The sequence below is a fragment of the Salvelinus namaycush genome, chromosome 8, assembly GCF_016432855.1.
Source record: "Salvelinus namaycush isolate Seneca chromosome 8, SaNama_1.0, whole genome shotgun sequence".
NCBI classification, from domain to species: Eukaryota; Metazoa; Chordata; class Actinopteri; order Salmoniformes; family Salmonidae; genus Salvelinus; species Salvelinus namaycush.
In genome coordinates, this window is record NC_052314.1 from 57,770,395 (window position 1) to 57,796,881 (window position 26,487).

At 44.2% G+C, this 26,487-nt stretch overlaps 1 protein-coding gene across 3 annotated transcripts in view; it reads left to right on the plus strand.

Moving 5' to 3' along the window:
• Positions 1 to 316: 316 nt before the first annotated feature.
• Positions 317 to 26,487, plus strand: part of LOC120052910 (zinc finger protein 777-like) — a 105,919-nt gene continuing 79,748 nt past the window's right edge. For 2 of the 3 annotated variants that reach the window (XM_039000131.1, XM_039000132.1), the window contains exons 1-3: positions 317 to 787; positions 6,732 to 6,862; positions 24,601 to 24,777. In XM_039000131.1, coding sequence (XP_038856059.1) covers positions 508 to 787; positions 6,732 to 6,862; positions 24,601 to 24,777 — 588 coding nt within the window. In that variant the 5' untranslated portion in view covers positions 317 to 507. The remainder of the gene's footprint in view (positions 788 to 6,731; positions 6,863 to 24,600; positions 24,778 to 26,487) is intronic. The other variant, XM_039000130.1, reaches the window with a different exon arrangement.

Below are 26,487 nucleotides of genomic sequence, written 5' to 3' on the forward strand. Positions count from 1 at the left end.
TTTTTTTTTTACATATGCACCACTACTGCTCTATGGCAGGGTTTCCCCAAACTAAATCCTGCCCCTACAAAGCTGATTCAAATAACCAACTCATCATCATGCTTTGACTATTTGAATCAGCTGTGATGTTCTATGGTAAAAAAAAAAAAAAAAAACGTGCACCCAGGGGGGACCCCAGGAAGGGGTTTGGGAAAACCTGCTCTTTGTGGAGGCCGTGACCGACCTCACACTCCAGTACAGTAGGTGGCGGTGTATGTACCTTTCAGTTGATGGTGATCTGCCAATATACATTTGAAGAAGTAGTAGTAAACGGAAGTGAACTGCCCAATAATAATTTCCAAGTTAGCGTTTTTATTGTTGTTATTCAGACATTTATTTACGCCATGGAAAAAAAACATGACTCATTTAACTGCACAGCATCACATACTTGTCCTAGGTAGTCTTTAATTCGCGTTGGTGACCGGACTTGGTTGATGTTATCTAGGTAACGCTCACTAGCTACTAACAATGGCTAACTGTATGGTTTTTCACACGCAAATAGCCTCCATCATGGAGGTACTAGCGAATGCAGCAGTGACAGAGGTCTGTAAACTCGTAGACGACGACTATGCAGTGTTTCGTTTGGAAATAACTCAAAGCCAGAAGGAAAACAGGGCATTGCGGAGGAAACTTCAGCTACTGGAACTGAAGGTAGCACGGGGGCGCGCAGAGACAATGCAAGACCGCGTCTTCGCCAGTCGTCCCAGTAGCGTCAAGATCCTCGACCTACACAGAGGAATGCCAAGAGGTACATTTTGCAGGAGGCCTGTTGCCCGGTTCCCCTCTGAGCATGTGACTTTAAATGTATTAAAACCACTTATGGTTAAAGGGACACTTCACCACCAGACACTATTTGGGGTGTTTAACCACTCAACCTACATCATTCTGAGTGATGAGGTGTTTCAGACATAATTATGCACTATAGCGGTGTTTTTAAATTTTAGTGCCAGACAGTTACACTGATGACGCTATCAGTTAATTGAGCCTGCTGTCTGATCTAAAAATGAACGGAGTCATGTTTTGTAGCAATTATTGTGGCACAATTGTGTTTAGCGAATTGCACGATCAGGAGTAGATAGGATTGTCCTTGTTCAATAGAGCCATTGCAGGGCTTGACATTCAGGTAAATGTGCCAGTACCATGTGAAACCTACTGGCCCAAATGAGAAAATCACTGTTCCTAGCCAATATTACAGGAAAGCAAGTTGTACACGCAGAATTTCAATCATGGCTGATTTCATGTTTCATTTGCAGTCTGCGCAAGTACCTTTTTATAGCCTATTATAGCCAACCATACAATCAGATATTTACACTGATTGTTTGGAAAAGGCTTCCCGTGGTTACTTTATATATTGTCATGTCAGACACTCGGTGTAAAACTTAAAAACAGAAATAATTCAAGCAGCACTGGAAAGCTGGGATCCCGCTCTTCTCAATAATTGTCTTTGCCCGAGATTACATTTAGGAGTGTTGCGCAGTGACTGGGTTTACTGGAACACATTTCTTTCCATGCAGCAATCAGCTGTATGAGGAGTTGTGCACTCTTGCCACCCAACAGTTGATATTCCGCTGATAAATAAATGACCGCTCATTAACAGCTTTGTGAATTAAGCTGGTTTTTAAACAATTATATAGACTACAGAATAGCATTATTACAATATTCAGTTTTATTTTGTTCATATATTTTTGAACCAACAAGTGATGTGTAAATAATTGGTCTTAACAAGCAAGCAGCTACATAGTGAATGCCTTGGCCTACGTTAACCTTCCTTTGCTAATAATGGCATCCCAGTGTAGGATGTCTGATGGAGGACTTTTATTCTGTGATTGTGACATTCTTGCCTCGGCTTGGAAACCGAATGCTGGTTGATACCTGTGACACGTCAGACGTCGGGAAGATTGTAAAGGATTAATTATAAATTACTTTGTTTTGGAATTTGAAAATGTACTGGCCCGAGCAGGCCATATGAGAAAGCGTGATTAACTGGCCCGGTGAGCTCAGCAGATGTTGCCGGGGCAACGGGCAGCCCTGAATGTCGAGCCCTGCATTGGACTTGTCTCAACGGTGTTCCTATCTGCCAGGACAGCTAGGTTTACTCAATTTCCCTGGCCTTGTAAAGACTACAGTGTGATAGGAGCCCTACTTCCTTGTCCAATTGTGTTCCCACTCTCAAAGGCAGGCTCTTCAGAACCTCCTAGATCGGGCATGGGCAACTCGAGTCCTCAGAGCTGGAGTCACACCCCCCCCCCCCCCCCCCCCCTCCCCTCCCCTCCCTAGACCAGTCCCGTACCCCTTAACATTCAACTTCCAGCTGCGTACCCCCTCTAGCACCAGGGTCAGTGCACTCAAATGGTTTTTGCCATCATTGTAAGCCTGCCACACACAATGATACATTTATTAAACATAATAATGAGTTTGTCACAACCTAGCTGGTGGGAAGTGACAAAGAGCTCTTATAGGACCTGGACACAAATAATCAATTTCTCTTTATTTAACCATCTTACATATAAAACCTTATTTGTTCATCAAAAATTGTGAATAACTCAAACCATGTTCATCTGTAAACAAAACGGGTACAGTACACTGGTCTGTGTTGTTACACTCAGTCAGTGACTTGTAGACAGTCTAGTGTCCTCAAACTTAACTATGGACCTCTAAGCCAGTTCCACTGTGTTTTCATTGTTCCCCTCTACTCAGGGACTGATTTAGACCTGGAACACCAGGGCTGGGTTTCACACAAGTATTGTAGCACTAAGAATCTTATCTCCATTTAGTTAATGGAATTAAGATGACCTCAGTGCTATGATGGTTTTGGGAAACCCAGCCCAGGTGGGTGCAATTAATGATCAGGTAGAACATTTAAACTAGTAGGCCCCAGACCTCGTAGGGTAAGAGTTGAATACCCCTGGGCTCGGTTTCCCAAAAGGTGAAGTTAATAGTTTGAACCTTTGTAGGAGCATCATACCTCAGAGCTGTATCCCAAAACCATTGTTAGTCAAGTTGAACTTAAACGCTTGTTATTTACCGACTGCCTCAGACCATTCGTAGAACAGCTAAGTGCATCATTGTTTTTTTTTCTCCCTTACGTGAGACCGGCAGTCTTATGCATGACAATAACAGCTGAGAAAATGTCATTACTGCCACAGCCCTGTGTGTAACCATAAGAAAATATGCTTTGTTTACAGATGGGGGGGGGGGGGATACAGTACACTGTTTTGTTACTGAGTCACTTTATACACATTACACCTCTAAACATAGAATCAAGCTGTTTACAAATCACATTGCCAGCTGGCTAATTACATTGATTTGCTTTGGAATGTCTAGCTAGATTTTGGTTTACATAAACACATGTAGTTCGCTTGCTAGTGACCTAAATCAAATATTTGATTTGTCACACGTGCCGAACAGGTGTAGACTTCTCCGTGAAAGAGTTAAAATCAAATGTTTTAATGGTCATCTACACATTTAGCAGATGTTATTGCGGTTGTAGTGAAAAGCTTGTGTTACTACTGCACTGTCGGAGCTAGGATCTAACAATACACACATCTAAAAGAATGGAACTAAGAAATATTAGGACGAGCAATGTCGGAGTGGCATTGACTAAAATACAGTAGAATAGAATACAGTATATACATATGAAAGCAGTATGTAAACATTAAATTGAGGTGATATGTACATGAAGGTAGGGTTAACTTAGCTATCTCAGCTCGACCTCTTTTCTGCTGCACTGATCAGATGCCTTCCTCTGAAGTGAGAACGAGATGGAATTGTGTCACTTTTCAACGTTCAATGACCCGTTCTAACAAATGAGCTTGGAGTCAGGAAGCAGAAGGTGAGTTTAATAAACATGAACAAAACAGGAGAAGCGTACTGAACGTGAGCAAAACCACTACATAACCCAAACTGGCTGCGCGCGTGCACTATCGTGCATAAATTTATTTTGTCCCCCCAAACCAAGCGCGATCACGACACGCAGGTTAAAATATCAAAACAAACAATGAACCAATGATATTAATTTGGGGACAGGTCGAAAAGCATTAAACATGTATGGCAATTTAGCTAGTTAGCTTGCACTTGCTAGCTAATTTGTCCTATTTAGCTAGCTTGCTGTTGCTAGCTAATTTGTCCTGGGATATAAACATTGAGTTGTTATTTTACCTGAACTGCACAAGGTCCTTTACTCCGACAAATTAATCCACACATAAAACTGTCAACCGAATCGTTTCTAGTCATATCTCCTCATTCCAGGCTTTTTCATCGTTGAATTTATATGGTGATCGCATCTAAACTTTCATAGTATTACCACGACTACCGGCAAAACAGTTTGTCTTTCAATCACCCACGTGGGTATAACCAATGAGGAGATGGCACGTGGGTACCTGCTTCTATAAACCAATGAGGAGATGGGAGAGGCAGGACTTGCAGCACAATCTGCGTCAGAGATAGGAATTACTTCTATTTTAGCCCTGGGTAACGCAGACGCTCGTTAGCGCGCACGAGCAGTGTGGGTGCAATAATTGAATAACATGGATTTCTAAATTTATTTTGCGACGCACGCAACGTGTCCGGTCTGGTCAGCATGTTGGCTACAGAGGGCTAAATAAATGGAGAGTAATCAAGGTGATGAAGTCCAGGTGTGCGTAATGATGGTGCTTGGATTGGTGAGGGGGAGCGGGGTAGGCGTGACACCTGGCAACCCCATCAGTTGAGACTTCAGGTCTGTTTCGAAATCCTCGGGCTGAAAGTGCTGGCTACAAACACTGACTTTTAGATATTTCTCAAGGAGAGTATCCACCTCTACTACGTCTTGAAATCGCTATGAATTCTGGATATTGTGGTTCGCTTACAACCAAGAAATGTCGACGGCCCGTTTTAACCGGTGAAATGCAGAAACTCTCGATTTTTATGACATGCTATGTAAATAACATATTAATGAACATATAGAGCAGCAGTGAAATTGCTCTTTAGCCAGAAATGGATCTTGGTCAGTTTTTGGATAGTATGCAATAATTCCCCTGATTACTTATCTATCTTGAACAAAGATTTCTTATTATTTATTCAATTAAAACAATGTGATGCATGGAACATATCGATCTAAACTCAGCAAAAAAAGAAACGTCCTCTCACTGTCAACTGCATTTATTTTCAGCAAACTTAACATGTGTAAATATTTGTATGAACATAACAAGATTCAACAACTGAGACATAAACTGAACAAGTTCCACAGACATGTGACTAACAGAAATGGAATAATGTGTCCCTGAACAAGGGGCGGGTCAAAATCAAAAGTAACAGTCAGTATCTGGTGTGGCCAGCTGCATTAAGTACTGCAGTGCATCTCCTCCTCATGGACTGCACCAGATTTGCCAGTTCTTGTTGTGAGATGTTACCAAACTCTTCCACCAAGGCACCTGCAAGTTCCCAGACACTTCTGGGGGGGAATGGCCATAGCCCTCACCCTCCGATCCAACAGGTCCCAGACGTGCTCAATGGGATTGAGATCCGGGCTCTTCGCTGGCCATGGCAGAACACTGACATTCCTGTCTTGCAGGAAATCACGCACAGAACGAGCAGTATGGCTAGTGGCATTGTCATACTGGAGGGTCATGTCAGGATGAGCCTGCAGGAAGGGTACCACATGAGGGAGGAGGATGTCTTCCCTGTAACGCACAGCGTTGAGTTTGCCTGCAATGACAACAAGCTCAGTCCGATGATGCTGTGACACACCGCCCCAGACCATGACGGACCCTCCACCTCCAAATCGATCCCGCTCCAGAGTACAGGCCTCGGTGTAACTCTCATTCCTTCAACGATAAACGCAAATCCGACCATTACCCCTGGTGAGACAAAACCGCGACTCGTCAGTGAAGAGCACCTGGTCCAGCGGGTTTGTGCCCATCACCGTTGTTGCCGGTGATGTCTGGTGAGGTCCTGCCTTACAACAGGCCTACAAGCCCTCAGTCCAGCCTCTCTCAGCCTATTGCGGACAGTCTGAGCACTGATGGAGGGATTGTGCGTTCTTGGTGTAACTCGGGCAGTTGTTGTTGCCATCCTGTACCTGTCCCGCAGGTGTGATGTTCGGATGTACCGATCCTGTGCAGGTGTTGTTATGCGTGGTCTGCCACTGCGAGGACGATCAGCTGTCCGTCCTGTCTCCCTGTAGCGCTGTCTTAGGCATGTCACAGTACGGACATTGCAATTTATTTCCCTGGCCACATCTGCAGTCCTCATGCCTCCTTGCAGTATGCCTAAGGCACGTTCACGCAGATGAGCAGGGACCCTGGGCATCTTTCAGAGTCAGTAGAAAGGCATCTTTAGTGTCCTAAGTTTTCATAACTGTGACCTTAATTGCCTACCTAAGCTGTTAGTGTCTTAACGACTGTTCCACAGGTGCATGTTCATTAATTGTTTATGGTTCATTGAACAAGCATGGGAAACCGTGTTTAAACCCTTTACAATGAAGATCTGTGAAGTTATTTGGATTTTTACGAATTATCTTTGAAAGACAGGGTCCTGAAAAAGGGACGTTTTCTTTTTTTGCTGAGTTTATAAATAGTACTGTATATCAAGAAGTAATCTGAAGTATTACCTTACATCCTTGCCAATTTTACAGCGTCAATAGGGTACAATATACCGTTCAGCACTGACAGTAGCTAACCTAACCACCTCTTTTCCCCCAATCACACTCTCAGGTGAAGGACATCTCATTGGAGGCCACAGGAGCTTTGTGAAGCCAGCAGGACACAATACATGGAGAGATGACCAACCAATCACTGTTGATGAGGGGAGTGGAACCTCAACCCAGCACGTTATTGTGATAGAGGTTAGTATTACAGTACATCAAATGTGGCCAGTTTATTTCAGAAAGGCTCCCCGCAGCTATTCACTTGCTTACATATATATCCTCATTTATCTGCCATAGGGGAGCTTGTGAGACATTATCTAATTCAACTTATATGCACCCGTAATAACCTCTTCTTGTGTCAGTCGGCAGATGCTGCAGGTCCTGGGGTTAAGCAGGAGAGGTCTGATGGAGAGGAGGACCCATGGCACAGCAGAGACATCCAGACTGGAACGGCTGGAGTGCCCCCTGTAGCCAGGGAGGACCCCGCCACAGTGCAGCCCAGGACCCACCGCAGCATCACGGAGGTCAGAGACAGACACAAGTCAGAGACAGACACAGAGACTTTAACTGTAACGCAAAGGCTTTTACCCACAGGCTCTGACCACAGATCAGACCCAGAGAGACTGGGCTGTCTTCCTGCTCCCCGCTCAGAGTATTTACTTTACAGTAACCCGAGCCCGAGGACGGTTCCTTCCCATCAGGATGCATTAGATACTGGTAATGATTTGTCTTGTTCTTCTACTACAGAGATGGACCCTGGCAACATATCCTTGGGTTTAGAGACACAGACTGATCTGTCTAGAGGGGACTGGAACCGGTACAGTAGTAGTGTATACTCTGAAGGGTGCCTAGATAAGAAAGGTGAGGGTCTCGTCGTAGATGAAGTGACTGTGAAAGTGGAGAGTGACGCTCCTCCCACATGGAATGCAGATAGTCACCTAGGATACGGACTCTCACAGGGCAGTGATTTCTTAGATTACAGGGAAAGCTTAGAGACTAATCCAAATGTCACAAACCACTCTCCTTTACACACACTCGGAGATTACAAGCCAGTGTCCACTTCGATGGGGCCTTCCAATTCACATGGACGCTGCCTTTTCGATCAGGTATTGAACTCAAATGACAGGGTTAGAGCCCAGGCTCCGGGAGAGCGATCCACATCAGGCAATAGTAAAGAGAAACGGTTCCTCTGTATGTTCTGTAACAAAGGCTTCAGCTGCCCCCAGAAAGTGGAGATCCACCAGAGGGTCCACACAGGGGAGAAACCCTTCAGTTGCACCCAGTGTCACATGTGCTTCGCCCAGGGTGGTGACCTGAAGAGGCACCATAGAGTCCACACAGGGGAGAAACCCTTCAGCTGCCCCCAGTGTGAGAAGAGGTTCTCCCGCCAGCACCATCTGAAGATGCACCTGAAGGTCCACACGGGAGAGAGGCCGTTCGCCTGTGCACACTGCGAGAAGAGGTACTCGGAGAAGAGCTACCTCAGGATACACCAGCAGAAAAACCATTCCACTCTATAACATAGACCGTAACCATTCCACTTGATAGCGTCTGATGTTTAGATAAAACCCTACTTTAACCCCTTACACTTGTGACAATTGGCCAATATGGATAGGGCTAAATTGAAATGTTTCTTACAGAAGAACTAGGGATTGCATAACCATGGTAGCAATCAAAAGGGAACAGTTTGGAGATTATGGGAAAATTATTAGACTAAGGGTGGGGACACAACAGTTCTCCTGATACAACACTGCATCCAAACATTACACTGTTGATTTTATGCACATTTTACATTTACTGTACTTTGCCGCATTTGTTCAAAACAAAATCAGAACATACTCTGGATACTTTCAGTAACAAAATAAGAATATTCCTGGAAAATGTGGGGTTGGTGCAACATAAGACAAAAAAATGACCAGGGTTTGAGTGAGAGGACTAACTGGTGTTTCCAAGCGTTAACACAACTCTCCAAAGTGTACACAGTTATGAAGTAATTTCAATGCACTTTTATGACTTAAGGAAGTGTCTTCAACTTTAAGGTGATATTTATTTATTTATTTTAGCTCTCCTAGCTGTGCCGTTGAGGAACTAGAGCAATCACACTTGTTTATTATGTATTTATTTATTTGTTATTTTACCAGGTAAGTTGACTGAGAACACGTTCTCATTGACAGCAACGACCTGGGGAATAGTTACAGGGGAGAATGAGCCAATCGTAAACTGGGGATTATTAGGTGACCGTGATGGTTTGAGGGCCAGATTGGGAATTTAGCCAGGACACCGGGGTTAACACCCCCTACTCTTACGATAAGTGCCAGGTGATCTTGAATGACCTCGGAGAGTCAGGACACCCGTTTAACGTCCCATCCAAAAGACAGCACCCTACACAGGGCAGTGTTCCCAATCACTGCCCTGGGGCATTGGGATATTTTTTAGACCAGAGGAAAGAGTGCCTCCTACTGGCCCTCCAACACCACTTCCAGCAGCATCTGGTCTCCCATCCAGGGACTGACCAGGACCTGTAGTGGTTTTGTTTGGAACACAGCCCTGCATCCCCGCCTTTACACAATTACTGTTTAAGAAATCCAAAAACGGTCCATTATAAATCACAATCTGGGCCAGGTGTTCATAATTTGAAACCTTGCTCTATTGCCAACATCAATTATAAAAGCTAAATTATAGAATACATCTTACAGAGTGTTAGGTTTCACAAGGCAATTCAGAGAAGCAGATCATACTTTTGGTACGCATAGAATGGAGTCATAAGTAAATTCAAATGCGTGGTCCGGGGCCCAAAAAATCACAATACAACAAACGGGCTCATTCTGTTCAAGACAACTCAGGGTATAACGCCATGCCATCTTGTATCTAGGGCTGTTGCAGTGACTATATTACCGCCACACCAGCAGTCATGAGTCATGACCGCAGTAAAATGCCACTTGTCATGGTAATCTCCTTTTATGCACTCTGGACATGCTTTGGAAGTACCCAATTTGCTAATGACCATCAGGTCCTAATGACCTGGTACTCGGGGCTCTATTGTCCCTCACCCACTCTGACAGCAATGCAAAGGAAAATCACGTCAAACACTGATCATCAAAACAGAACGTCTATAGTACGTTTAAAACTCACCTGACCGCCTCCCGGGTGGCGCAGTGGTCTAGGGCACTGCATCGCAGTGCTAACTGCGCCACCAGAGTCTCTGGGTTCGCGCCCAGGCTCTGTCGCAGCCGGCCGCGACCGGGAGGTCCGTGGGGCGACGCACAATTGGCATAGCGTCGTCCGGGTTAGGGAGGGTTTGGCGGGTAGGGATATCCTTGTCTCATCGGGGCCGGGCGCAGTGCGCGCTAACCAAGGGGGCCAGGTACACGGTGTTTCCTCCGACACATTGGTGCGGCTGGCTTCCGGGTTGGAGGCGCGCTGTGTTAAGAAGCAGTGCGGCTTGGTTGGGTTGTGCTTCGGAGGACGCATGGCTTTCAACCTTCGTCTTTCCCGAGCCCGTACGGGAGTTGTAGCGATGAGACTAGATAGTAATTACTAGCGATTGGATACCACGAACATTGGGGAGAAAATGGGATAAAATTAAAAAATATATATATAAAAAAATATTTAAAAAAACTCACCTGACTGATGATCAAATTGAAGAAAGAAGTTCAACAGCAGGTTGAAGCAGTGTGAAACATGGTTGTTGTGGATGTTGTTTTAAATCCTAACACAACGAAATGGACAGCACTTCCTACGGTGATGATTAAATCAAAACACCATAGAGTTTATGCGCCTAAACCCCCCCCCCCCCCCCCCCCCCCAAAAAATACAACTGAATTAAAATTATGATTGTGCCTTTATCCTACCGCATATTACGCATGGCAGAAAAACATCAAACAAAACTGATTTAAGATGTCGTTGGTACATAATTGGTCTAGTTAGCCTATACTCCAAAATTAAACAAATTCGAGTAATCGCCTCGGAGTGTGGACTGTATTAAAGATGGTGCGTCACACATGATCTTTTAGCTATACAGAATATCTCGCCGCCACGCGTTTCCATTTCGTCCTCGCTCTCCTTTATTCATTTTTTCGAGCGCGCAGACGGGCTGTCAACAGTTTAGTGAAATATGTTGCATTGCGAAAACATGTTACTATCGCTGATGCCGAACGGATTTCAGTTGGTTTACCAAATTAAGCGCTGGGTAGCTGCAGGAACAAGGTTGGAGCCGAAACCGAAGTAGCCTACAAAACGGACCCGTGGGAAAGCGCGCGGCCTCCATTTGCTATTCGAGTGCCTACAGATGAAATGTATTTTTTTCCTCTGCCGCTGTTCCTGCCCATTTGATAATGGGCCATTCTAAATCGACATTCTACATATTAGTGAAGAAGAGATTAATTTCAGAATAGTCTAATGAGTGAAAATATGATCACTTGATGAGATAACAGCTGTGCAGCCTGAGGTAACAGGAGCACAATCTTTTTTTGTTGTTGCTACTTTCTCAAATCATCAATATCCTATAGTCCCACCATGCAGCCCATATATGTTTTGCTTTATAAGGTATTTGTTGCCAAGTCACTCAAACTAGCATATAGGACCTGTTTCAAATGCTAACTTTTACGCTCAACATAGCCACTTCATCTGCGCGGTCGCTCAGTAATGTGAAAAATATCCTTTCTATTTTATTCAGCTGAGTTCAATTATATTATTCTTACTATGAAATAAAATGTCACGGGACTTAAGCATATACTGTCAGCCAAATGAACAAGAATACAGCCAATGTCATGGAGCATAGCCAGATAGCATAGGCCTACAGTAGGCCAACTCATACTCTGTTCTTCTGAAATAAATGTTATTCATATCATGTTTATTTAGACCTGGTTAATATAAATAGATTTATTGTGAAGTTGTATATTCAATTGATTTATTATATATTTTTTTAAATGATGTAGATGTTCCAAAGTCCCGCATCAGCAGCTTGTATGGGCGGAGGCCTGGAGATACTAAACGTGTTTATGTTCATTAACGGTCAGTTACGGTGAGACCTAAAGTCTTTTGCATGACAATAACCGGCTGCCAACATTTCATGACCACAGCCCTCTTAGTTTTCAGCATTTCCCTCAATTTACATTCCCCTCACTCAGACAATAAAAACATTAGCAAAAGTTGCCCAATTAGCAGGAGGGACAGAGGCATCTTGTCATGTGATGCTCAAGTTCAGAACGTCTGTCAGTCAAAACCCATCTAGCGCTGAGACCCTGAGCTCTGACGTCATGTATAGCATGTTACTGTACAGCCACTTTGTTCCAATTTAAGTGCTTATCAGTGTCAAAATCTGCCATTTTCAACCCGGGTAGTAGTGTAAAGGGTTAAAGAAAAACAATAATTTTCATTGTCAACAGAAAAGATCCACGGATGCATTTGGAATAACGAGAGTAACATATTTCATTGTTGAATATTCCTGAGTAGAATATTGCCTCCAGACATTGTGATATACAGTGAGTATACCAACAGTACGAACACCTTCCCACAGTTGTGCCAAGTTGCCTGGTGTACCTTTGAGTGGTGGACCATTCCTGATGTACACGGGAAACTGTTGAGCATGAGAAACCCAGCAGCGGTGCACCTGGCACCTACTACCATACCCAGTTCAAAGGCACTTAAATCTATTGTCTTGCCCATTCACCCTCTGAATGGCACACATACACAATCCATGTCTCAGTTGTCTCAAGACTTCTTTAACCTGCCTCCTCTCCTTCATCTACACTGGATAACGTGGATTTATCAAGTGACAAAAATAAAGGATCATAGCTTTCACCTGGGTTCATTTCGTCAGTCTATGTCATTGAAAAAGTTCTGAATGTTTTGTACACTCAGTGTATAAGGCATATATAAGCCTAAAAAGTCTGTTACATGTTGTGGTTGTACTGTGTAGGATATATGATATTCACTACTTCCATTCATTACTTCCATTGACCTACTTCATTTTTTCCCAAGACACTTTTAATGAGATTTAATGTAGTTTATCAAGTTCATGCAGATTTTTTTGTTGTGTGTGTGGTTTTCATATGGTGTATTTAAAACTTGTTTATGTTTAATAAACACAAAATGGGACTTTTCATTCTAAGACTTTCATTGAGACTCTTTTAGTATACATCACATCTGATCTCACCCTATTCTGCATACTCCTGACAGCACGTTATAACCAATATACACTTACTAAATATACCTACACACACCTACTGTACACATCATAGTTTAGTCAGGTTTGTCTAATGATGACTTATCATAGCCAACTTATTTTTTTACCAACAACATATTTATGTCTACCGTGATAATAATGCAATTTAAAATCACAGGACCAGACGAAACAGGATGGATAAAAAGAGGAGTATGGGGTAGAGGGTATGGTTTAGGGTATGGGTTTAGGTTGGGCGGACACAGGGGAACTAGGAAGGCACAAAAGGGGAGGGGGATGACAGAGTCAATCAGGGACGCTAGGCTTAACAACAATGAAGTCATTCTGTAACTACAGTATAGGACTCCAATGTAGTGGGGATGGGTAAACACTCCATGTTGAAAGTGTGTTTATTATCTGTGTGTACGTACCTGAGGGTGTGTATGTCTGTGTAATCTGTATCACCTGTCTCTTCCAGGAGGAGGGTCCAGAGGTGCTGTTGGTGAAGGAGGAGGGGTGTGAGGAGGGTCTGGGGAACCCTGAGGGGACCATGGTCATGGAGGACAACCAGACTACACCTCCTCCTGAACCCACAGAGGAACCAGCTGAGCAGCACAGGACCACACACAGTCTCACTGAGGTGAGCCTTTGAATTATCAAACCATTAAAGAGTGTCAAGGTATCAAATCAACAAACATGTTTGCATAGTACTCATAGCAATCCCTCATTGTCCAATCAGAAGATGCTCCATAGCAGGGTGCTCATATCAGATTTCTTGATCCAACATCCTCTCACTCTGTATCTCTTACAGTCAGTAGACATGGAGGATGGGAAGCCTGATCTGCTGCTGGTCAAAGAGGAGACCATAGAAGATGGATCAGAGAACATTGATCTGCTGAGTGGACTAAAGATGGGGGAGCAAGGTAAGGGAGAAATACATATAGCCTTCATACAGTAATAGATCTTCAATGTGAATAGTGTTGCACCTGGGTTTTATTTCCTTTAAATGCAAAAAAACTAATTATAATATATTTACTTCACCAGGTAATTCAACTCAAGCAAAAATGTAATGTGTAGAGGTTTCTGACATGTTTGTGAGGTCTATTTTGTAACCTCTTCCTGCAGGTGGTTGGCTGGAGGCTAACAGAGGAGACTGGGTGACCATCTTGGATACCCAGACAGGTGCAACCAAGGGCTCAGGTGACAACATCACTGAGCAGACCAGGACCAGAGGCGACATAGTGGAGGTCAGTGGATGGGACAGCGTCCTCACCTCTGGGCTGGGGAACAACACTGTTAACCACAACCAGAAACAAACAGTCGAACACAAAACAACATCTGAACTTAGTCTCCATGACAACAGACTGGCTGAAACCAGGCGTAGATTTGGTCTGCGGGGAGGGGGAGGTGTCAGTATGCAGCAGGAGAGAACAGACACAGACTCTACTAGCGATGCGCCGTCCTGTTCCTATAGTTGTGATTCAGAGAGACTGATGGTGTCTCAGGTTAACCCTCTAACAGGTGCTGCCTTCAGCCTGCCTTCAAAAGGATCTATCAACTGGACGATGGACCCTGCGACAACACAGACACTCCCTGGCCTTCGTCCTCCTCACACTCTCCTAATGTTAAACCAGACCTCAGACAATGTCAGTGCCTCAACACTAAATGGCTACACAAGCCCACTGACAAATTACAGTAGTAGAGACGCTATCAGTAAAGGTGGCAGCGCCATAGAGAAGCGATTCCCGTGTTCGTTCTGTGGGAAATCCTTCAGTTTCCCCAAACAGGTGGAGATTCACCAGAGGATTCACACAGGGGAGAAACCATTCAGCTGCCACCTATGCCAGGTCAGTTTCTCACACTCGTCCAGTCTGAAGAGGCACCAGAGGGTCCACACAGGGGTGAAACCCTTCAGCTGTACCCAGTGTCACATGCGCTTCGCCCAGGCTGGTGACCTGAAAAGGCACCAGAGGGTCCACACAGGGGAGAAACCATACAGCTGTACCCAGTGTGAGAAGAGGTTCTCCCACCAGCACAAGCTGAAGATGCACCTGAAGGTCCACACGGTAGAAATGCTGTTTGCCTGTACGCACTGCGGGAAGAGGTTTTCAGAGAAGAGCTACCTCAGTATACACCAGCAGAAACACCATAACATAGAATTTAGCCTTTCCACTTCGTTAGACCTTTAGATCGAATCCTGCATTAAAGACAAAGATACATTTTCATTGTCAGCAGAAAATAGCCACAGATGCATTTGGAATCACAAGAGTAACAGATTTCAGTGTTGAATATTCCTGGGTAGAATATTGCATCCAGACATTGTGTGATATATAAGGCATATATAAGCCTAACGAGTCTGTTTCAGATTGTGTTTGTACTGTGTAGGCTATATGATGTTCACAAATGCCTATTTCATTACTTCCATTCAACTATTAAATGTTTTTCCCAAGACACTTTTTAATGAGAAAATTAATCAAGTTCATGAAGTTTATGCAGATTTAGTTGAGACGTGTGGTTTTCATATGGTGTATTTAACATAAATAAACAAACTGGGACTTTTCATTCTAAGACTTTCATTGAGACTCTTTAGTATACACCACATCTGATCTCACCCTATTCTGCATACACTGATAGCGCTTCATTACCATTATACACTTACTAAATATACCCACACACTAACTAACACCTACTGTACACATCAAAATAGTTTAGTCAGGTTTGTCTGATGATGACTTTTGACATATCAGAGCTGACTTGTTTTTACCCACCATGATGGGTATAACAACAATGAAGTCATTCTGTAACTACAGTATAGGACTCAAACATAGTGGGGATGGGTAAACACTCCATGTTGAACGTGTATTTATCTGTGTGTACGTACCCAAAGGAGTGTACAAATACATTTTTATTTGTCACATGCGCCGAATACAACATGTGTAGTAGACCTTACAGTGAAATGCTTACTTACAAGCCCTTAACCAACAATGCAGTTAAGAAAAACAAGTGTTTTGTAAAAAATGGATAAATAAGAAATAAAAGTAGCAAATAATTAAAGAGCAGCAGTAAATAACAATAGCGAGGCTATATACAGGGGTTACCGGTACAGAGGCAGTGTGTGTGGGCACCGGTTAGTCGAGGTAATATGTACATGTAGGTAGAGTTAAAGGGATTATGCATAGATAATATACAGAGTATCAGCAGCGTAGAAAAGTCTATGACTAGGGTGACTGGAGTCTGACAATTTTTAGGGCCTTCCTCTGACACCGCCTGGTATAGAGGTCCTGGGTGGCAGGTAGATTGGCCCCGGTGATGTACTGGGCTGTACGCACTAGTGCCTTGCGGTCGGAGGCCGAGCAGTTGCCATACCAGGCAGTGATGCAACCAGTCAGAATGCTCTCGATGGTGTAGCTGTAGAACTTTTTGAGGATCTCGGGACCCATGCCAAATCTTTTCAGTGTCCTGAGGGGGAATAGGCCTTGTCGTGCCCTCTTCACGACTGTCTTGGTGTGTTTGGACCATGATAGTTACAGTAGTTTGTTGGTGATATGGACACCAAGGAACTTGAAGCTCTTAACCTGCTCCACTACAGCCCCGTCGATGAGAATTAGGGCCTGCTCGGTCCTCCTTTTCCTGTAGTCCACAATCATCTCCTTTGTCTTGATCACGTTGAGGGAGAGGTTGTTGTCCTGGCACCACACTGCCAGGTCTCTGACCTCCTCCCTATAGGCTGTCTCACTGTTGTGTCATCAGCAAACTTAATATGATGGTGTTGGAGTCGTGCCTGGCCGTGCAGTCATGAGTGAACAGGGAGTACAGGAGGGGACTGAGCACGCACCCCTGAGTGGGCCCGTGTTGAGGATCAGTGTGGCGGATGTGTTGTTACCTACCCTTACCACCTGGGGGGCGGCCCGTCAGGAAGTCCAGGATCCAGTTGCAGAAGGAGGTGTTTAGTCCCAGGGTCCTTAGCTTAGTGATGAGCTTTGAGGGTACTATGGTGTTGAACGCTGAGCTGTAGTCAATGAATAGCATTCTTACATAGATGTTCCTTTTGTTCAGGTGGGAAAGGGCAGTGTGGAGTGCAATAGAAATTGATGCTCTTATGCGTGTTACAGTGTTACTTGCCTCGAAGTGAGCATATAATTACTTTAGCTTGTCTTGTAGGCTCATGTCACTGGGCAATGGGTAATTCTGAGTATACCAAACATTAAAACAACTTCCTAATATTGAGTTGCACCCCCCCTTTTGCCCTCAGAACAGCCTCAATTTGTCGGGGCAAGGTGTTACAAGGTGTTGAAAGCGTTCCACAGGGATGCTGGCCCATGTCGACTCCAATGCTTCCCTCATTTGTGTCAAGTTGGGTGGATGTCCTTTGGGTTGTAGACACTTCTTGATACACACAGGAAACTGATGAGTGTGAAAAACCCAGCAGCGTTGCAGTTCTTGAGACAAACCGGTGTGCCTGGCACCTACTACCATACCCCGTTCAAAGGCACTTAAGTATTTTGTCTTGCCCATTCACACTCTGAATGGCAAACATACACAATACATGTCTCAAGGCTTGAAAATCCTTCTTTAACCTGTCTCCTCCCCTTCATCTACACTGATTGAAGTGAATTTAACAAGTGACATCAATAAGGGATCATAGCTTTCACCTGGATTCACCTGGTCAGTCTGTCATGGAAAGAGCCGGTGTTCTTAATGTTTTGTAAACTCAGTGTATGTCTATCACCTGTGTCTTCCACCTGTGCTTCTGGTGAAGGTGGAGGATCTGGGGAACCCTGAGGGGAACATGGTCATGGAGGACAACCAGACTACACCTCCTCCTGAACCCACAGAGTAACCAGCTGAGCAGCACAGGACCACACACAGTCTCACTGAGGTGAGCCCACTGTGAACTACTGTCGAAATGGTATTAGTTCAGGGCCCGTATCCACAAAGCCTCTCAGAGTAGGAGTGCTGATCTCGGATCAGTTTGGCCTTTTAGATCAAAATGAATAAAGATTATATGTAAAGATCCTAAATCAAATTTTATTGGTCACATACACATGGTTAGCAGATGTTAATGCGAGTGTAGCGAAATGCTTGTGCTTGTAGTTCTGACCGTGCAGTAATACCTAACAAGTAATCGAAGAATTTCAAAACAACTACCTTATACACACAAGTGTAAAGGAATGATTAAGAATATGTACATATAAATATATGGATGAGCGATGGCTGAACGGCATAGGCAAGATGCAGTAGATGGTATAGAGTACAGTATATACAAATGAGATGAGTAATATAGGGTATGTAAACATTATATCAAGTGGCATTGTTTAAAGTGACTAGTGATACATTTATTACATCCCGTTTTTAATTATTAAAGTGGCTAGAGATGAGTCAGTATGTTGGCAGCAGCCACTCAATGTTAGTGATGGCTGTTTAACAGTCTGATGGCCTTGAGATAGAAGCTGTTTTTCAGTCTCTTGGTCCCAGCTTTGATGCACCTGTACTGACCTCGCCTTCTGGATGATAGCGGGGTGAACAGGCAGTGGCTCAGGTGGTTATTGATCTTTTTGGCCTTCCTGTGACATCAGGTGCTGTAGGTGTCCTGGAGGGCAGGTAGTTTGCCCCTGGTGATGCGTTGTGCAGACCGCACTACCCTCTGGAGAACCTTGCAGTTGTGGGGGGAGCAGTTGCCATAACAGGCGGTGATACAGCCCGACAGGATGCTCTCGATTGTGCATCTGTAAAAGTTTGTGAGTGTTTTTGGTGACAAGCCAAATTTCTTCAGCCTCCTGAGGTTGAAGAGGTGCTGTTGCGCCTTCTTCACCACGCTGTCTGTGTGGGTGGACCATTTTCAGTTTGTTCGTTATGTGTACACCGAGGAACTTAAAACTTTCCAGCTTCTCCACTACTGTCCCGTCGATGTGGATAGGTGGGTGCTCCCTCTGCTGTTTCCTGAAGTCCACGATCATCTTCTTTGTTTTGTTGATGTTGAGTGTGAGTTTATTTTCCTGACACCACACTCCGAGGGCCCTCACCTCCTCCCTGTAGGCCGTCTCGTCGTTGTTGGTAATCAAGCCTACCACTGTAGTGTCGTCTGCAAACTTGATGATTGAGTTGGAGGCGCGCATGGCCACGCAGTCATGGGTGAACAGGGAGTACAGGAGAGGGCTGAGAACGCACCCTTGTGGGGTCCCAGTGTTGAGGATCAGCGGGGTGGAGATGTTAATTCCTACCCTCACCACCTGGGGGCGGCCCGTCAGAAAGTCCAGGACCCAGTTGCACAGGGCGGGGTCAAGACCCAGGGTCTCGAGCTTAATGACGAGTTTGGAGGGTACTATGGTGTTAAATGCTGAGCTGTAATCGATGAACAGCATTCTACTCTTAGACGCTTTGTGGATAAGGGCCCGGGTCTTGACTCATTTTGTGTTAAGTGTGGGATCATGCCTTAGAAATATCAAACCATCAAAGGCATAGTTCGGGATTCTGGCAATGGATCCCTTTATCCACTTCCCCAGAGTCAGATGAACTCGTGGATACCATGTTTACATCTCTACATCCAGTATGCAGGAAGTTGGAGGTAAATTCACAAGCCAATGCTAACTATACTGAACAAAAATATAAACGGAACAATTTCAACGTTTTATTGAGTTACAGTTCATATAATGAAATAAGTAAATTTAAGTAAATTCATTAGGCCCTAATCTATGGATTTCACATGAAATGGGCAGGAGTGCAGCCATGGGTGGGCTGCATTGAAGGTCCTCATGAACACAGTGACCTCCATCATTCTTAAATGGAATAAGTTTGGAACCACCAAGACTCTTCCTAGAGCTGGCACCCGGCCAAACTGAGCAATCGGGGGAGAAGTGCCTTGGTCAGGGAGGTGACCAAGTACCCGATGGTCACTCTGACAGAGCTCCAGAGTTCCTCTGTGGAGATGGGAGAAACTTCCAGAAGGACAACCATCTCTGCAGCATTCCACCAATCAGGTCTTTATTGTAGAGTGGCCAGACGGAAGCCACTCCTCAGTAAAAGGCACATGACAGCCCGCTTGGAGTTTGCCAAACGGCCCCTAAAGGACTCTCAGTCCATGAGAAACAAGATTCTCTGGTCTGATGTAACCAAGATTGAACTCTTTGGCCTGAACTTTTCCCACATTTTGTTACGTTACAGCCTTATTCGAAAATAACTGCTATAAAATAACAGTTTATTTTTTTGGTGTGGAACGAACAGCTGACTGAAGACGGAATTAGGGATTTTATAATCGGATTCTCTGTGGCCGTGTATGAAAATGGTCTTTCTGGGCCAGGTGTCAGTTAAACTACAGTACCAAAGCAATTCATATCTTACAGTAAAATACTTTATCTTCGAGAAGACAGGTTAAATGTAAAAAAAAAAAGTGTGTAATGTTCTCTTACTTAGAAAACAGTCCGGATCATACAGGCCTAGACAATATCCATAACAACTAACAATACACTGAATTCATACATTTTCAGTAATTTATAACACAATACCACAAAAAAATTTTTTTCAATCTGGTAGATAAACTCAGTAACGTATTCAATCATTTTGCTGTGTATTTCGGATGCCAATAGAATGTACCAGAGGCCTCCAAAATAGAGCTTGTTTGGCAAAAAGTTCTTAGCCCGGGGGATCCTGACGGGCTACTTTTTCTATTTAGCTGGCTACTCCATGTGCTTGTGGAAAAAAACTGAGCCCTACCATGGACGTACGGTGTCGGTCAGTGCTCAGTGAGTGAGGATGCTTGTCACAGTAACTGGAAAGAGGGTAGGTGGTAGGAGACAGGAGAGGAGACATTAACTGGAGAGAGAGGCAGAGAGAGAGGGATTGTGAGGGGTTGTCCAGATTGTTTTGCTTTAACCACCAGATAACAGAAAGATGATCTGAACATAACAGTATGCCAGTGGAAGGAAGGACAATAGCAGGTGACCCAACTGTGGTTTGTGACTACTATCATTTCCCATTGTAGCTAAGTCAATCGCAGTAATTCCGTTACCAATTTGGTAACAGAATTGCGAGTTTCAATCCCCTAATAATTCATAAACAAACATTTACTGATATCAGTAAAAATAATAACTAATTGGTAGGTCTACCATGACATGTTACCTCTGACCTGTTGTTATCCTTCCTCCTCATGAGCGTAAACTGTGTTAGAAGAGTTTCTACTTCCTGAGTCACCTTATCCGATATGAGTGTCCACAACGGGGAGAAATCATAGCAGTGTGTCTTCAGATGTACGCAAGGAATATCTGGAAAACACTGTTTAGCTGACATAGTTATAATGTGAAATGTCTTGGGGTAAAAAGGTAATTAACCACATACCCTTTGTTAACTTGTCATTTGAAACAGACTTGTGTAAACTGTTTTCGGAGAGGCAGTACCAAGGCTAGAACAAGGTCAGTTGAATATTTAACCTACTGATGTGATGTACACTGATCAAAAATATAAACGCAACATGTAAAATGTTGGTCCCGTGTTTTATGCTGAAATAAAATATCCTGGAAATTTTCCATATGCACAAAAAACGTATTTCTCTAAAATGTTCTGCACAAATGTTTACATCCGCATTAGTGAGCATTTCTCCTTTGCCAAGATAATCCATCCACCTGACAGGTGTGGCGTATCAAGAAGCTGATGAAACAGCATCATCATTAAACAGGTGCACCTTACGCTGGGGGCAATAAAAAAGCACTCTAAAATGTGCAGTTTTGTCACACAACACAATGCCACAGAAGTCTCAAGTTTTGAGGGAGCATACAATTAGCATGCTGACTGCAGGAATGTCCACCAGAGCTGTTGCCAGATAATTTTATGTTAATTTGTCTGCCATAAGCCACCTCCAATGTCGTTTTAGAGAATTTGGCAGTACATCCAACCGGCCTCACAACCACAGACCACGTGTAACCACGCCAGCCCAGGACCTCCACATCCGGCTTCTTCACCTGCGGGATTGTCTGAGACCAGTTATCCGGACAGCTGATGAAACTGTGGGTTTGCACAACCAAAGAATTGCTGCACAAACTGTCAGAAACGGTCTCAGGGAAGCTCATCTGTGTGCTTGTTGTCCTCACCAGGGTCTTGACCTGACTGCAGTTTGGCATCGTAACCGACTTCAGTGGGCAAATATTCACCTTAGATGAACACTGGCACGCTGGAGAACTGTACTCTTCACAGATGAATCCCGGTTTCAACTGTCCCGAGCAGATGGCCGACAGCGTCGTGTGGGTGCCCCCATGGTGGCGGTGGGGTTATGTTATTGGCAGGCATAAGCTACAGACAACAAACACAATTGCATTTTATCTATGGCAATTTGAACGCGACGAGATCCTGAGGCCCATTGTCATGCTATTCATCCGTCACCATCACTGCATGTTTCAGTATAATGCAATGACCTCATGTCGCAAGGATCTGTACACATTTCCTGGAAGCTGAAAATGTCCCAGTTCTTCCATGGCCTGCATACTCACCAGACATGTTGCCCATTGAGCATGTTTGGGATGCTCTGGATCAACGCGTATGTCAGCGTGTTCCAGTTCCCGCCAATATCCAGCAACATCGCACAGCCATTGAAGAGGAGTGGGACAACATTCCACAGGCCACAATCAACTGCCTGATCAACTCTATGGGAAGGAGATGTGTTGCGCTTCATGAAGTGGTCACATCAGATACTGACTGGTTTTCTGAACAATTCCCTACTTTGTTTTAAAAGGTATCTGTGACCAATAGATGCATCTGTATTCCCAGTCATGTGCAAGCCATAGATTAGGGCCTAATTTATTTATTTAAATTGACTGATTTCCTAATATGAAGTGTAACTCATATTTTTATTCAGTGTATATGGAATAAAGTAATTATATTATTTTCTACTCTATTCTTACTAACACTCTGTTATTTCTAAACAAATCTGCTCTCAGCTTAAAAGATACTGATCATAGGAGATTTGATGTAATGTAATAAGCAGTACCGCATTTCAAAGGACAGCACGCATACCTTTTTAATTTAACCACACCCTTTGCGCTATGCCGTCATGTCGCCAACCAATAAGATCCTTTCTATTAAGTAAAGCAGAGGCCAAGAGATTAATAAGAACATTGGTAAAAAATAAAAATAACTATTGGCAAGAGTTGTGGAACAGGGAGGGAAAAGGAAGACACGTAAAAGATCCAGGAAAATGTGGGGGAGGTCCGAGAGAGAAGGGAGGAAGATGGAACTGGGACACACAAGGCTTAACAGCACTTTGAAATCAGGGAAACATCCGACTGGGAAGTGTGATCAATGCCAGGAGATGGAGACAGTGGAACACATTCTATTTCAGTGCCAGGAATATGGGAGGGAAAGGGACAGTTTGTTATTAGTATCAAGGAATAATGGTATTGAACAGCCAAGTTTAATTGAATTGTTAAGGAAACCTTAAGGTGATATTGTATTTAATTATGTATTCCGATAGGGGGAATGGTTTAATTTTGTAGAGTTCAATTTTAGATTTTCTCCATCTCTGGTCCACAGTCCAGTAGGTGGCGGTAATGCATCACTAAAGCTGGTTGTCAAACGCGATGTACAAACCACTGAAGAAGAAGGGTAAACAGAAGTGACCAAGAACAATTTCCACTTTAGAGTTTTTGTTGTTATTTAGACGTTTATTAACACCGTGGAAATCTACATTTGACTAATTTAACTGCATAGCATCACATACTTACCCCAGGTAGTTTTTAATTCGCGTTGGGGAAAGGACTTGGTTGATAGATCTGTTATTTAGGTGACTAACGTTAGCTAACTGCTAACGTTAGCTAACAATGGCTAACTGTATGGTTTTTCACACTCAAATCGCCTCCATTATGGAGGTGCTAGCGAATGCAGCCGTGGCAGAGGTCTGCAAACTCGTAGATGACGACTATGCAGTGTTTCGTTTGGAAATAACTCAAAGCCAGAAAGAAAACAGGGGATTGCGGAGGAAACTACAGCTACTGGAACTGAAGGTGGCACGGGAGCGCGCAGAGAGGACAACGCGAGAGCGCGTCCTCGCCAGTCGTCCCAGTAGTGTCAAGATCCTCGACCGATACAGAGGAATGGCAAGAGGTACATTTTTCTGAAGGTTCAGGCTGCGGGGCCTGTCGACATCTGCACATGTGTGACTTTAGATGCGTTAACAACAAGTTAACCAGAATTGGGTCTTGGTCAGTTTTGGTATAGTATGCAATAATTCCACTGATTACTTAACTAACTTGCAGAAAGACACTAATTTTCTAACCAGATTCTTGATCTACTGCATTTCCTATTAATTGAAAACAATATGAAGCATGTAACAGTCAATCCATCTATAAATAGTATATCAAGAAGTTATGCTTAGTGTTACCTTACATTCTTAACAATTCTAGTGTCAAAACTGTACAATATAGCGTTGAGCATTGACGGTACCTAACCACCTCTTTTCCTCCAATCACTCTCTCAGGTGAAGGACATCTCACTGGAGGCCACAGGAGCTTTGTGAAGCCAGCGGGACACAATACATGGAGAGATGACCAGCCAATCACTGTTGATGAGGGGAGTGGGACCTCAAACCAGCACGTTATCGTGATAGAGGTTAGTGTAATAATATTACATCAAAATTACAGTACATCAAATGTGGCCAGTTTATTTCAGAAAGGCTCCCCTCAGCTATTCACTTGCTTACATGTACATCTTCATTTATCTGCCTGTGAGACTTCACTATGCCATTGTTATCCTGTTCAACTCATGTACCGGTAATAACCTCTTCTTGTGTCAGTCTGCAGATGCAGAGGCTGTAGGTCCTGGGGTCAAGCTGGAGAGGTCTGAAGGAGAGGAGGACCCACGGCACAGCAGAGACATCCAGACTGGAGCGGCTGGAGTGCCCCCTGTAGCCACAGAGGACCCCACCACCACCACCGCTGCGCAGTCCAGAACCCGATACAGCATCACGGAGGTCAGTGGAACGCCGAACGCCGTCCTCAAGTCAGAGACAGACACCGAGACTTTAACTGTAACACAAATGCTCTTACACACAGGATCTGACCGCAGGTCAGACCCAGAGAGACTGGGGCTTGGGAGACTGGGCTGTCCTCCTGCTCCCGGCTCAGAGTACTTATCGGTATTACACCAGAGCCAGAGGCCTGTTCATTCCCGTGGGGATGGTGATGTTGACGCGTTAGACACTGGTGTTGATGATCCATCTTGTTCTTACACTACAGAGATGGACCCTGGCAACATATCCTTGGGTTTAGAGACACAGACTGATCTGTTTAGAGGGGACTGGAACCGGCGCAGTAATAGTGTATACTCTGAAGGGTGCCTAGATAAGAAAGGGGAGGTTATAGTCATAGATGAGGTGACTGTGAAAGTGGAGGGTGACGCTCCTCTGACATGGAATGCAGACGAGACTCACTTAGGAGAAGGACACTCACAGTGCAGCACCAATGACTTCTTAGACTACAGGGAAAGCTTAGAGACAAATCTAAATGTCGCAACCCACTCCCCTTTACACAAACTCAGGGATCGCGACCCAGTGTCCATGTCGATTGCACCTTCCGATTCACATGGCCATGTCCTTTTCGATCAGGTATTGAACTCAAACGACAGGGCTACAGCCCAGGCTCAGGGAGGGGCAGCCACATCAGGCAATAGTAAAGAGAAACGGTTCCTCTGCATGTTCTGTAACAAAGGCTTCAGCTGCACCCAGAAGTTGGAGATCCACCAGAGGGTCCACACAGGGGAGAAACCATTTAGCTGTACCCAGTGTCACATGTGCTTCGCCCAGGCTGGCAACCTGAAGAGGCACCAAAGGGTCCACACAGGGGAGAAACCCTACAGCTGCCCCCAGTGTGAAAAGAGGTTCTCCCACCAGCACCAACTGAAGATGCACCTGAAGGTCCACACGGGAGAGAGGCCGTTTGCCTGTAATCACTGTGGGAAGAGGTTCTCGGAGAGGAGCTACCTCAGGATACACCAAAAGAAAAACCATGCCACTCAATAACATAGAAAGAAACCATTCCACTTGATAGACGTACAAAGGAAACAACAGTAGTGGGTCAATTTGTGCAACAGCTAAACGTGAGGCTCAACTTCTCTGTGGTTTTGGTCCCGTACGTACCACGTAGCAGCGTGAAGTGCACAGATACATGCACAGATACTTTGTGACTGTGAGAGCAATGTCTTGCATCACGCTCATTTCAATTTCTGCAGTGCTGCTTGTGGCAACCTCATAACGCTGAGTCTTCCTTTAAAGACTAAGGTTAATTTTCATTGTTGTCTGCAGAAAAGATCCACAGATGCATTTGGAATAATGAGAGTAACAGATTTCAGTGTTGAATATTCCTGGGTAGAACATTGCATCAACACGTGTGATATATAAGGCATATATAAGCCTAATGAGTCTCTTACATAGTGTTTGTACTGCATAGGCTATATGATGTTCACAAATGCCTGTTACATTACTTCCATTCAACTACTTCATTTTTTGCCCAAGACACTTTTCATGAGAAAATGAATGCAGTTCATCAAGTTCATGCAGATTTCTAGTTGAGACGTGTGTATGTGTGGTTTTCATATGGTGTATTTAAAACTTGTTTATGGTTAATAAACACAAAATGGGACTTTTCATTCTAAGACGTTCATTGAGACTCTCTTTAGTATACAT